Raw genomic sequence first — 13,841 nt, 5'->3', positions numbered from 1 at the left:
CTGTTTCCACACTGTAGGGAATCTAATCTAATCAAAAGCAGTAATACCCACAGTGCCACATACTAGTAAGCATGAAAATAGAAGGACTAATCAATTGATTGTGTGACTGGTGAACTGATGTAAGTGAGATTTCTGAAGAATTGTGACTGATCTGGAGCAGATGGGACCTGTCCAATCTAGATGTATAACACCTTAATGGGACTAGGGATTACATCTGTGCAGGGAGATTTGTTCCTGCTGTTGGACTGAATTTAAACGAGCTCATCAGGAAAATAGGATGTTTGACATTTAGGAAAGTCATACACATGGAAACAGATCCTTTGGTCCATACTGACCACTATACTGACCAGATATCTGTCCCATTTGCCAGCATTTGGCCCATATCCCTCTTAAATCCTTCCTATTCATGTACCCATCCAGGTGCCTTTTAAACATTGTAGTTGTAAAAGGAGAGGCTGGACAAACTGGGTCTTTTTTTCAAAGGACCATAGGATGTTGAGGGGTGACCTTATAGAGGTTTATAAAATCATGAGAGTTATAGATAAGGTGAAGATAGGTGTCTTTTCCCTGGGGTGGAGGATTTCAAGACTAAGGGGCATATTTTTAAGGTGGGGGGAGAAAGATTTAAAAAATAATATGATGGTCATTTCTTTTCAGTTATTTTGTGTGTGCAATAAATTTCCAAAGGAAGAGGTGAATGCAGGTACAATTACAATATTTAAAAGACATTTGGATAAGCAAGTGAATAAGAAATGTTTAGAGGGCTATGTGCCAAACACAGGCAGGTGGGACTGGTTTAGTTTAGGATTATGTTCAGCATGGACTGGTTGAACTGTTTCCGTGCTGTATGTTTCTATGATGTACTTTCTGTCCACTACTGATGCTCGGTGGTAGCATTGTGTAATATCTATGAAATGCAGAAAAGACAGTTCCTTCCAACTTCAAGGATTACTTTCATTTATGATGTGGAGGTGCTGGTGTTGGACTGGGATGGACAAAGTCATAAGTCATCTTTTTTTAATTTCAAAAATATACTTTATTCATAAAGTAATTTGATGGTCTGTACAGTTGGCCATGCCATACGTATGTAAATATTTACATACAGAGATCAGAATTTATCATTTTTATACAGGTCTGTACATTTTTCAATCATATGCCCATATATTTAGCTGAGGCGTCAGCAGACCCCAAATGACTGCATGGGCCCCCTGTTCTTTTTTAGGCAGGCAGATGTTACACGGTGGTCTTTCCCCACCACACCTTGGCGGCAGCTGCCCCAAGCTTCAGTGTGTCCCTCAACACGTAGTCCTGGACCTTGGAATGTGCCAGTCTGCAACACTCAGTCGAGGTCAACTCCTTCAGCTGGAAGATCGACAGGTTTCGGACCACCCAGAGAGTTCCTTCACCGAGTTGATGATCCTCCAGGCACAGTTGACGTTCGTCTCGGTGTGCGTCCTGGGGAACAGGCCATACAGCACGGAGTCCTGCGTCACGGCGCTGCTCGGGACGAACCTCAACAAACACCACTGCATTCCTCTCCAGACTTCCTCTGCATAGGCACATTTCAGAAGGAGGTGTGTGACAGTCTCGTTCCCCCCCGCAGCCGCTTCGAGGGCAGCGTGCGGTGCGGCTGAGAGTCCGGGCGTGCATAAAAGATCTCACAGGCAGAGCCCTTCTCACCATCAGCCAAGCCATGTCTTGGTGCTTGTTGGAAAGTTCTGGCAATGAGGCATTCTGCCAAATGGCTTTGACAGTCTGTTCAGGGAACTACTCGATAGGATCCGCCCTCTCCTTTTCCCGAAGGGTCTCAAGGACACTACGTGCTGACCACTTCCTGATGGACTTGTGGTCAAAGGTGTTTTTCTTCATAAACTTCTCCACGAAGGACAGGTGATACCCAACGGTCCAACTACTCAGAGCGTTCCGCGGCAGCGAGGCCAAGCCTATCCTTCGCAACACTGGGGACAGGTAGAACCTCAGTACGTAGTGACACTTGATGTTTGCGTATTGGGGATCCATGCACAGCTTGATGCAGCCACACACAAAGGTGGCCATCAGGGTGAGGGTGGCATTGGGTGTATTTTTTCCCCCGTTGCCCAGATCTTTGTACAGCGAGTCCCTTCGGACCCGGTTCACCTTTGATCTCCATATAAACTGGAAGTCTTCTCCTAATGAAGGAGCAGTGCTTCTAAAACATGTGACTTCAAACACACCTGTTGGACTCTAATCTGTTGTCATTTGACTTCTGCCTTTCATTTAGACTGACTAGGACAGCATATACATGGGATCACCACCTGCAAGTTTCCTTCCAAGCCACTCACTGTCCTGACTGATTTCATGGATTAGATATTCCACTGAAGTGGTTAGAGACAGAAAAAAAATACTGCAGATGCTATTGATACAGCTGATGATCCCACTGCAATAGAGATCTCACTGAGAACACACTAATGGGGAGAGTACATCATAGAAACATACAGCACGGAAACAGTTCAACCAGTCCATGCTGAACATAATCTTTAACTTCGGGCTTATGCCCGAAACGTCGAATTTCCTATTCCTTGGATGCTGCCTAACCTGCTGTGCTTTAACCAGCAACACATTTTCAACTGTGATCTCCAGCATCTGCAGACCTCATTTTTTACCCATAATCTTTAACTAAACTAGCCTTGCTTGGCCCATAGCCCTCTAAATATTTCTTATTCATGTGCTTATCCAAATGTGTTTGTATCTGCGTCCACCACTTTCTTTGGAAATGTATCCCACAAAAAAAAATCCACTGAAAAGAAATGACCCTCATATCATTTTTAAAATCTCTCTCCTCCCACTTTAAAAATATGCCCCTTAGTCTTGAAATCCCCCACCCTGGGAGGAAAAGACACCTGCCATCCACCTTATGTGTGCCCCTGATGATTTTATAAACCTCTGTCAGGTCACCTCCCCCCAGCAATAGTAGATCCCACCCAGATCTGTGGTGATCTCATTTGGAGGGAGTGGATCCAGTCACTGTGTGTGTGTTGTGTCTTGGATTGGGGCTGTTTTGCTATTGGTCAGGGAGCAGCACAAGGCCCCGGTGCCATTGGTTTTCTGGTGTCTGGCTGACGTCAGGCCGGCTATTTGTGGAGAGAAGCTGGAGCGGAGCGTCTACAAGCCGGAGAGCGGGCTCAGGGAGAGCAGCCGGAGCCAGCCCACACCAGGCCAGGGGGCCTGCTGCAGCTGGAGGGAGAGCCTGGTGCCAGGGCGAGGACGAGCGGCCTAGGCCTGAGCCTCGATGTCAGTTTGAGGGGTTGTTGCCGCCCGCTGTATTGTGAGTGCCCGGGCTCCCCAGCCGGCCGCCCGGCCAGCCGTCGCCATGCTGTGCTACGTGACCAGGCCCGACTCGGTGGTGATGGAGGTGGAGGTCGACCCCAAGGCGAACGGCGAGGACTGCCTGAACCAGGTAAGGCCGGCAGCGAGCGCCGCTCCACACCAGTCCGCCCCCCCCCCCCCGGGGGCCGCCAGAGCAGCGCCAGGCCATTCTGCCCGTCCACTTCTGCCCAGCCATCAGATTAGATTAGATAGACTCTGTGTACAGTGTGGAAACCTCGGCCCCACACTGACCCCCCCCCCTCCCCCCTCCCCCCTCTGACTCAGGGCTGGCCTTTGGGGCCTGGACTCCCCCCTCCTCAGCTTCCCCTTCGGTCAAAACACAAACTCCTGCCTGCGGCTTGCTGCAGAGGTTTCCCGGTGTTTGAGTTGATAAGTTTTATAGATATTTGTATGGTTTTAAACCTGCCCTTATTTACTAACTTTCTCATTAATGGGTTGAAGTATACTCCCTGTGCTTTTGTTATTTTTCGGCTTCATGCTGCTCCCGTTTGGGGAGGAGGGAATTTGTCGCCTTGTTTTGGGTTTTTGTTTAAATTCTGAGATGGGGAAGGTGTCTCTGGGTATTTTCGGAGGTTGGGGTAGTACAGTCATTCCTCTCTCTCTCTCATTGAGTTAACAGTATAAGGTGGTCTCTGTGCTTTCTCTTGCCCAGGTCTGCCACAGGCTCGGCATTATAGAGGATGACTATTTGGGTCTGCAGTACTCCGCCAACAAGGGGGAGACTCTGTGGCTGAACCTGAGGAACAGAATCTCCCAACAGATCGAAGGGATGCCTCCTTACAGATTCAAACTCAGAGTTAAATTTTTTGTGGAGCCTCATCTTTTACTTCAGGAGCAAACTAGGTGTGTGTTTTTTTTAAAATAAGTTCGAGTTCTTGTTGGTTTAAATAAAATTCTGACGTTTGACCTCTTTGCGTTTCGCGTGTGGTCTCTAAGTCTGGTTGTATCGGCTTGAGCAAGGAATCAAGTATTTTTGTACTTCCAGATGACCGATAGTAACCTCGCCATTGCAGTGTTATTACAGGTCATTGTAGCAGAAACTTGCTTAAACTGCAGCCAGACGCTACTGGGTCCTAGCGTTCCAGACTCAAAACATTTAACTCTTCAGTTAAGCTGAACCGAAATGCGTCTGGATGTAATATTCGTACTTTTGCTGCTTTTATTTAAATTTGAGGTTTTGTTAACATAACTAATTGAGGTAAATATCAAATTCTAATATTTACCGTTCCAGAAAAATGCTCTGAAAGAGACTCTTGAGGAATGGATTGTACTGCAAGTTTTCAAAAATGATTTTAATTGTTTAATTGTTTTTAAGATAATGGTAAGCAAGTGAAACTTTGAAATAGTTTTCCCAAAGTGCACTTTGTATAGTGATAATACAAGAACTTAAACCAGATAGAATGGGTGTCTATTTCTTGTATGAATGACTTTTTTGACCCACGCATGGCTCTGGTTTCACTGAATTGATGGTATAATTTTAACATGGAAAAATGCACGCTTTCATTTCGTTTAACTTCAAGATGAATTGGGTCATGTGGGAGGACAGTTCTGTTATTTGGTTTTGATATGAGTGTGTAGTCCTACTCGCTGCCCCACCATTTCCCCCGTACAAGCTCCACTAAATGTTGTCTGTTGTATTAAGTTCCCAATTAAGTATTGAGAGAAGCAATACACTAAGTTTTTATATAAACTTTTGGTATTATGAACCATGGCTCTGTTGTTTAGCAGTGTTTTTAATGTTTTTACTTGATCCAAATCTAAACTGTTTAAATGTCACCTCTTCTACCAATAAATTTTCTCTGAATAGTCAAAATTCAGACCTAATCAAAAGTTAAAACAAAAAACACTTGAATGCATTGACTGATTGTTACCTCTGACTGCTGACCATTTGTTTTCTGGAGTAAAATTATCAACAGTACTGATGCTTGGCCACAATGCAGCTGAAAAATCACTACTTTTGTGATTTAGCTTCTGTTTTGGCTAATTTCGGGACCTAAAATTGCAGGATGATTGAATACAGTCTGCTGCAGGCAACATTTTTTTTTTGTTTTTCTCCGAGACAAACTGGAAATCTGTTATCTGGCCTCTAACCTTTTTCTGTTGAATTAGCCAATTGTCAGAGGACCTGTTAGATATGGTGGGAGCAGCTCACCTCATTCGAGTTGTCCAAATCAAGCAGATGAATTTTCTTTGTTTTGGTTGAATCGTATCTTGTGCTCTGGCAGGTCAGCTTAATATGTCTCATTGACGGTGCATTGAGCAAGTTTTTGTTCAACTCCTAGCATAGCCAAGAAGCTTGTATTTATATAACACCTTTCATGACTTTTGATCATTCCACAAACGACTATATGTTGAAAGATCTATTTGGCATGAACTAAACATTAGCAAGGGCATTAAAGAGCTTTTGTAATAATGGTGAAAGTCTTTAACATCTACATACTTGACTGATGTATTTAATTTTTGAGTTCAGAATGTTCTGAGTCTTGGACAAGAGATCCATTCACCTAAGCCGTAGCTGCCAACTAAAGTGTCTGGCTGATCTGTGTGTTTGTGGACAGATTTGTTTCTGATTTAATTTTGTCCTGTTCTTAATGTGCTTTGTTGATCAGTGAATATTCACGATGTATTAATGTTGAAGTAGAGATCAGGCAACTTGTCCATCTAGATTTTGCCATCTTTCAGTAGGAACTTGAAATTGTTCAGGTGCCTGACTTATTCTTGAACTTAGTTAATTGAAGAAATATTGGACAGAGATGAGTGCAAATGCTGTTGAAATCCAAATTGGTTTTAGTTGTCCAATTTAAATTTTAGTTTGATGTCATTGGCAAGCAGCCTGATCACTGGCTGTATCCAGTCCAGTTTTAAAATTACAAGGTATAGTTACTCAAAGCAAACTGAATTCACTGCCCCAAAGCGCATTACAATAAACAAATTGAAACTTTATTTCTTTTTTTTTAAATTCTGAGCCTGAAGGAATCCTGGAACTTTGTGTTATTTTGTATAACAAACTGTCATCTTACACAAAATGAGTGAGCAACTGTAGGCAAACTTTTTTCCTGGCACAGGGCTCTAGGGTTCACTGTTTGATCTGGCTTTCAACTGTTTGGCAGCTGTTGGAGAATTGACAATTAATGGCTCTGTTCCTGAATCCATGCTGAAAAAAGTGCATTTCTTTTATTGTCGAGGTACCACCATTCTATATTGCCCTCTACATTGGCTTGTGTAGTAATGGTCTGATTTAGGATTCTGTTATGAGATATTGATGATTAAAATTACATTTCAGAAAGCAGGGCATTGCTAAGAATTAATCAGTGGTTTTTATTCAGTATTGAAATTTATTAGCCTGCTGAACTCTGGGTTATTTGCTGGATATCAGAATTTTTGTATTTTTGAATAATGCAATCTTTTAACCCGTGGGGGATAAACCAATCCTTTTAAATGTGCTCTATGGTATTTTCTAGCTAGTCATGTAATTCAATGTTTGCTATTGAATTAACAATATTTAATATTAAGTAACTTAGTACAGTTGAGACTGTGGTACTTTTGTGATATTGAAACTGTTTCCTTTTCTGTTGAGATTTGAAACATGCTTGCCCTTTAGTAACCTTCTGTTTACACTTAACATTTTGACCGAGAGTAACCTTTTGCAAATATGGTGTTGTGGAAGTACAAATGCCTTTAGCTAAATGAGGTAATAACCAACTTCGCACATGTATTGTTGATCTTTAAACATTTGTTGTTGCTTTTGGGTTTTGGGATTCTTATGGTATTTGTGAAGGGACTTGGAGCCCAAACTAGTTAATTTTATGGCCATATTTTTCCAGAGGCTAGTCTAAAAGATCCTTCTGCTCATGCTCTTACCGTCTATCTCTTTTATAACGTCTGGCTGTTTTCCCTTCACTCTCTCTTCCTTCTCCCAATTTACATGGACTCATTTCTCCCTTTTAATTTTGTTTCGTGCTGCTGTGCCCTTCGCACACTGCCTTCCCTGGCAGTTTTTCCTGTCAAGCATTTGACAGTGCAGCATTCATTTTACTATCCTCTCTTGCGCTTCAAAGTAGCATGTGCAGATTGCCCTCTACTGTTACTGAAATTGGAATAACCTATTCCACTTTTTGAATTCAAAGTTTGGGTATAATGGAGCTAGTTTTATTTTCTGTTTCTTATTTAGCAAGGTAAATTCCTGACATCTTTCATAGAAAGAGTTTGACTGTGTGCCAAATACCATCTACCACTCACTGAATATCATAATTGACTGAAATTATTTGAAGCCTGGATGGTAACCTTTTTTAATACTGTTGCTTAATGTAGTGCATAAATCAATGTTTGTATTCATGGTGATTTCGGGGGATGTGCATCAAGAGGATGTATTTCATTGGAAATTGCTTGGATTTGAAATTGACCAGCCTGATCCATTTCTGAAACTTATGGAGCAGCAAAACTTCCTTATCTATCTGAACAGACCTGGAGAGATCAGTCCTATAATTTTGGAAGCCATTCCACTTGCTGCATTTTTCAGGAGTACATTTTGCTCCTAAGGAAGTCATTACTGTATAAATATTATTTTATAAAAAGTGGGAAATTTGAACTTGTAAAGTCTGGAAAAACAAATTAACTTGGAGATTTCGATTTACAACGAATAAATTTAAATCTAATGCTGTTATTTTTGTCCTACCTAATGTTGGTTAATTACTGAATATTGGACATTAGTATGACTTTGGCTAAAATTTCAGTAGGCAATACTTAATGTGATGTACTTAAAGCTGTTTTTGACATTTTTAAAATCAAAGCTCCTTTCTTAGCTGATCATAAGTTCCAATGTGATGATACTAATTGTTGGCTCTCCTGTTATCTCCAAACAAACATGTTAATGATACATTTTAGTAATATTACACCTGGATTTTGTTTTCCCACAAGTGCCAAAATTGTAAAAAGAAATTGTACTGTATAAACATTCTCTTAAAATCTCTAATGACTTCTAATCACTTTTTTAATCCTCCCTCAAACTCTAGGCATCAGTTTTTTCTGCATGTCCAGGATGATCTTCTAAATGGGCGCCTACTCTGTTCACCAGAACAGGCTCTGGAATTGAGTGCACTTCTAGCACAAGTAGAATTTGGAGACTATAATCAAAACACCGCCAAGTATTCTTATGAAGACCTCTGTGCGAATGAATTAAACACTACCATTTTGAACAGGTGAGTCAGCTGGGTAAAGTTGCATTCGGCCGCCTTTTTGTTTATTTGAACACCTTTCTTGTTTTTGGAGAAGCTGATCCTTTTTCAAGAATTGTCAAATCCTCTCTCCAATTCAAGCTTGTAATTTCAAATTCTGAGCCTGTATATTTTCCTTTTTGTAAAGTCATAAATCACTTTAAAGAACTTGCCACTAAGCTTATCTGCACTTAATTTTCTATTTTTGGGAAGGAATAGGTAGATGAAACGAAGTGTTTTTTTTTCGTAGTGTGCTTTGTTAGAGAGCAATGACTTCCCTATGTCCTCCTCTTCCCATAACCTTTGGAGTAATGTGAGCACTGCTTTTGTTTCAATAGTATTGTTGCAAAACACAAGGCATTGGAAGGAATGAGTCAATGTAGAGCTGAATACCGGCTTCTGCAGATTGCATGTAAACTGGAACACTATGGTGTGGAATGGCATTCTGTGAAGGATGGTGATGGGCAGAAGTTGATGATTGGAGTGGGCCCTGATGGCATATCTGTCTGCAAAGAGAACTTGAACCTAATTAACCGGTTAGCTAACTTTTTATTTTAACTCCTTTCCATTGTCAGTAAAGATTTTTTTGTGCAACTTCATAAATTGTGTAATCCTTTTTAAGGTAGACTTGTGGTCAGTTATAATAATGGCTAAACTAAGAGCATTTTTCTGGTGTGTAGCTGTGTTAGTTCTGTTGTATTTCTTTTTTCCTGTGCTGCTGACTGTTAACAATGATTTGAGGAAGACATGTAACTGAAATTGCCTTTTGATTTCAACATACCTTTTTTTAATGCTCTGATTTTTGCCTGACAGGATTTCATATCCTATTATCCAGATGGCTACCCAATCTGCAAAAAATGTTTACCTTACAATCACAAGGGAGTCTGGTAGCAGCATAGTCCTAATCTTGAAGCTGATCAGCACCAGAGCAGCAAGTGCCCTTTATCGTGCGATAACTGAAACCCATGCTTTCTACAGGTGTGCTATTACTGCAGTTTTTTGGTTTTCATTTCTGTAGACTTTCATTAACTAAAAGAGCTGTAGTTTTATTTCTACATTTTTTGTCTGAGTTGATGCTCATCATGGAATTTGAAAAGTTGATTCCTATCAAGAAATGAAAATGTGTTGCTGGAAAAGCGCAGCAGGTCAGGCAGCATCCATAGAGAAGGAGAATTGACATTTCGGGTATGAGCCCTTCTGGAATCATTCCTGAAAAAGGGCTCATGCCTGAAACGTCGATTCTCCTGCTCTTTGGATGCTGCCTGACCTGTGCTTTTCCAGCATCTGCAGTCCTCACTTTCTCCTATTAAGAAATGTACACCTCTTGTGGAATACCCTCACATTTTGAAGTTGTGGTCTTTTTAAAACTTTCTGGTTTTTGTATTGACTGTGTTTTGGTTTTTTTTTGGGGGGTGGCAGAGAAAAGTCTTCTAGTATGTGTAAGTCTACAGACCTTTTTGTAATGTAATACTCATCCCTTTGAAATGGGCAAGTAAACAACTTGGTTACAGCAAAACATTTATTATAGAAATACTACAACAGTTCAAAGGTGGCTAACCATCGCCCCCACCTCAGTGATTGGGGGTGATCAATAAATATTGCCCTCGTCACCAATGCCCCACATCTCATCCCATTTAAAACCTTTTTTGAAGTAGGGCTCCCAATAGACCAATGTAGTTTTTTTTCGCTTTTAAAAACTCAAGGCCTTCTGCTGATTTTTAAAACTTGAGATATTTGGAATGCAATGCAACGTACTTGTTTCGAGAATATTGTTTTTTAAAAATTGTCATTTTGGAGCTTAACTGAATTAATATTCCCTTCAGGTGTGATACTGTGACCAATGCTGTCATGATGCAATACAGTAGAGACTTCAAGGGCCACCTTGCTTCTTTGTTTCTCAATGAAAATATCAATCTGGGTAAGAAATATGTTTTTGATATCAAACGCACATCCAAGGAGGTGTATGACCATACACGAAGAACATTGTATCATGCTGGCATTGTTGACTTTGTTCCACACAATCAAGATGGCCAGAACTCCCCACTTAAATCTTCAGAACATGAATTGAACTGTAACACTTGTGAGGGGGAGAGCTGCCAGCAAAGTCAAGTGCTTCAGGAAAAGATTCGAAAACTTAAAGAAGCATTATTATGCATGGTCTGTTGTGCTGAGGAGATTAATACTGCCTTCTGCCCCTGTGGGCACATGGTTTGCTGTGGCTCTTGTGCTAATCAGCTACAGGTAAGACTTGGTTGTACCATCCCAACAACTTTCTGATATGAGCAACTTTTTTGTTTATAAGGAAGTTTATCCTTTAGTTTTGTGCATAATTTAGTACTTGCATAATTTTTAACTTGCACGAAAAGTTTTTTTTGTTTAAAGTTGGCCTTGAATTAATTGAAAACTGCACCATTTTACTTGTAACCATTTTTCTTTTTAACCTAGGCCTGTCCAGTTTGTCGGTCAAACATTGATCACATTCAGCAAGTATTCTTGCCCACTTGTGCCAGTCTCCTCAACCTCACTGTAATTTGAACAGTTATGGGTCAGCAGGTCTGACTGGATGATTTTTCAGTGAGCTACACTACAGAAGAAAGTAGAAAGCACTCCATGTCTGGTCCAATGCAAATGCAGCTGCTTGTTCTGGCTCCCCTTTCTGTTCTGTGGATTATGGAATGTTTTGGCAGGACTGTTCCAAAACATTTGAAGATTCTTGAACAAACATCTGCCATAGATGGTATTAAAGGCTGGGCAACCTTTTTAAAGCTAATTGCTAAGCTCTGATCAGTTGACAAGAAAATTTTGTGCATTTTCTTCCAGAAGCTTGTAATGGAGTAATGACACTGCCTCAGCAATCTTTTAGCTGAATATTATCAATTATGATAATTCAATTTTGATTATTCATCCGTAGTGTTAGAACTTTTGTTTTGACATGCTTTTTTAAAAATAAGCTTTTTTAACCTTTTTTATTTGAAACTTCACATGTAAATGCCACCACAGTTTAATGGCGTTGGTGCTATTGAGCAGAATTATTTGCAGTGTGTAATAGCTTTATTCGTCCCAAACACACTGCAGGGTGGAAAATATTAAACCTGTTTTTAAATTCTAAACACTTTTCCACAGTGGAAATACTTTCAATTCTGCAATATGCAAATCCAGTAATACTTCTCCTTTTTAACCCTGCCCTAAGACATAATGAAACTGCAAGGAGTTGTCATTTCAAAAACCAGGTTTAGTTACTGAAAATCTCCACCCTGAAGTGCATGGTCAGTAGTATCTTTCAGATGCAAAGACTTGCTAGAACACTTTTTTTTTGTTTTTGTGTGTGTGTGTGCGCAATTCTGGCTGCTTTTGAGGCTAGGAATAAACTACAGTGTCACTTTATTAAGAATTTCCAAAATGTATTATTCATAGGGTTGCCTTAATGTAGCAGCAATGATTAGATTCCATCTGTTTCTGTACAGATCAGGTTCTTTGCACAGATGTTTATCAGACTTTAAAAAATATATATATTGTTGATTGTCATGTTAGTGCATAGCCTCTTGCTCAAAGGGATATCTATTTTTTCACTTTGTATAAATTTAGGTTTATTTCCATTTCAAGAAAATTGCCTAAGCTAGATTTAACTGACTTTTTATATTCCTTTTTAAAAATGTCAATAAAACTTTTTTGTATTGATTGATTGAAATGCTTCGGGTTCAAGGTTTCATTTTGTAGAACTGTTTTTAATGCTTCTCTCACCGAACACACTGAGCTATAACTGGATGAATACGGACACCCATGTGAGTTTCCTGTCTCCCTCTTCCAATTAGTACTGATTTTTTTTTTACTCCAAGTATTTGCTATTTTGGCATACTTCTCCTATATCACTGTTTGATCTTGATTGGCACACTCCTGAATTTCTTTTAATGCAACAGTTTTTTTGTGTTTTTTTTATATTAAAAAAAGGAATAATGTCTTGGATGAAAAGCCTACAATCACTTCAGTGCATGTCCTGTATGAAGGCACAAACATAGGCCACTACTTCAAGTTCTTGGAATTGCTGTAAACAGCAACTTTTAATCTTTTTCCTTTTTTTTGATCTTTTGTGCAGCACTTAAAGTTTTTTTGGTTTCACTCGAGAGAAAGTCACAAATTCTCTAAGAATTTGTGGCATACACAAATGTGCATGCAATCTTTAGAAGCTGATTTACTCTGCATTGACTAACTTTTCTGATCTGCAAAATACAATTTTAAACAGAAGGAGCAGTGTTTGTAGTAATTAAACTTTTATCTAGAGAAAGGAAGGGGGCAAAAGTAATTTTCTGCTTCCTGCAAATCATGCCAATGCCCTCTTTAATTATTTTGTTCTAATTATTCCTTCAAAAAAACTGAGGATCATTGGTAGTTCTTAAAGACCAGTGAATTCTCCTTTTTTTTAAAAAAAAATACATTAATGGAATACTGGTGTTGGAAACAGATAAGCCTGATGCTTTTAATAAAGTTTGTGCTGGTTGAATCGTGCCAGGAGAATGGTGGAGGTGGATTATTGCTCATGCTATCATACTATCACTTTATAACAGTAAAGTAAGCAAAAGGTTGAAGCTCGTACAAAAGTTAGGGAGCAAGTTAAATTGACCAGGCAGGCAAGAGCATAGCATGAAATGAGATTGAATTAAGCTGAGTAGAAAGGCAGATGGGTTAAGAACAGGAAACTGATATCATAGCTATTACAGAAAAATGGCAAAGGCAGGGACTGGACTGACTGGCAGCTCAATGTTCCAGGTACAGACCGAGTGGCCTTTTTTTTTTTAATTAAGGAAAATATTACAGCAATACTTGAGGATATTCCTGAAGGATCTTCCAGTGAGGCAGATGATAGATGGTGGCACAGTGGTTAGCACTGCTGCCTCACAGCGCCTGAGACCTGGGTTCAATTCCCGCCTCAGGCGATTGACTGTGTGGAGTTTGCATGTTCTCCCCGTGTCTGCATGGGTTTCCTCCGGGTGCTCCGGTTTCCTCCCACAATCCAAAGATGTGCAGGTCAGGTCAATTGGCCATGCTAAATTGCCCGTAGTGTTAGGTAAGGGGTAAATGTAGGGATATGGGTGGGTTACGCTTCGGCGGGTAGGTGTGGACTTGTTGGGCCGAAGGGCCTGTTTCCACACTGTAAAGTAATCTAAAAAAACTAGGAAATAAGGGGGTGATCACTTTGTACTAATAGGCCCCTAACTGTCAGTGAGAAATTGAAGAGTAAATACATGATCACAGCTGTAAGAATAA

General features: G+C 40.2%; 1 protein-coding gene and 1 long non-coding RNA gene across 2 annotated transcripts in view; one reads left to right on the top strand and one right to left on the bottom strand.

Annotated features, from left to right (window-relative positions):
• LOC132832318 (uncharacterized) overlaps positions 1–13,841 on the bottom strand; it is a 43,283-nt gene that overhangs the window by 13,329 nt on the left and 16,113 nt on the right. The gene's annotated exons all lie outside the window — the stretch shown is intronic.
• On the top strand, positions 3,031–12,258 carry mylipa (myosin regulatory light chain interacting protein a). The gene is made up of 7 exons (XM_060849831.1): positions 3,031–3,436; positions 4,019–4,209; positions 8,379–8,564; positions 8,918–9,115; positions 9,393–9,557; positions 10,403–10,820; positions 11,025–12,258. The coding sequence occupies exons 1-7, from the start codon at positions 3,350–3,352 to the stop codon at positions 11,112–11,114; spliced, it is 1,335 nt and encodes a 444-aa protein (XP_060705814.1). The 5' UTR covers positions 3,031–3,349; the 3' UTR covers positions 11,115–12,258.

Source organism: Hemiscyllium ocellatum, chromosome 34 (assembly GCF_020745735.1).
Source record: "Hemiscyllium ocellatum isolate sHemOce1 chromosome 34, sHemOce1.pat.X.cur, whole genome shotgun sequence".
Taxonomy (NCBI): Eukaryota; Metazoa; Chordata; class Chondrichthyes; order Orectolobiformes; family Hemiscylliidae; genus Hemiscyllium; species Hemiscyllium ocellatum.
The sequence above is the reverse complement of the archived record's forward strand: the minus strand, read 5'-3'. Positions and strand labels throughout refer to the sequence as shown.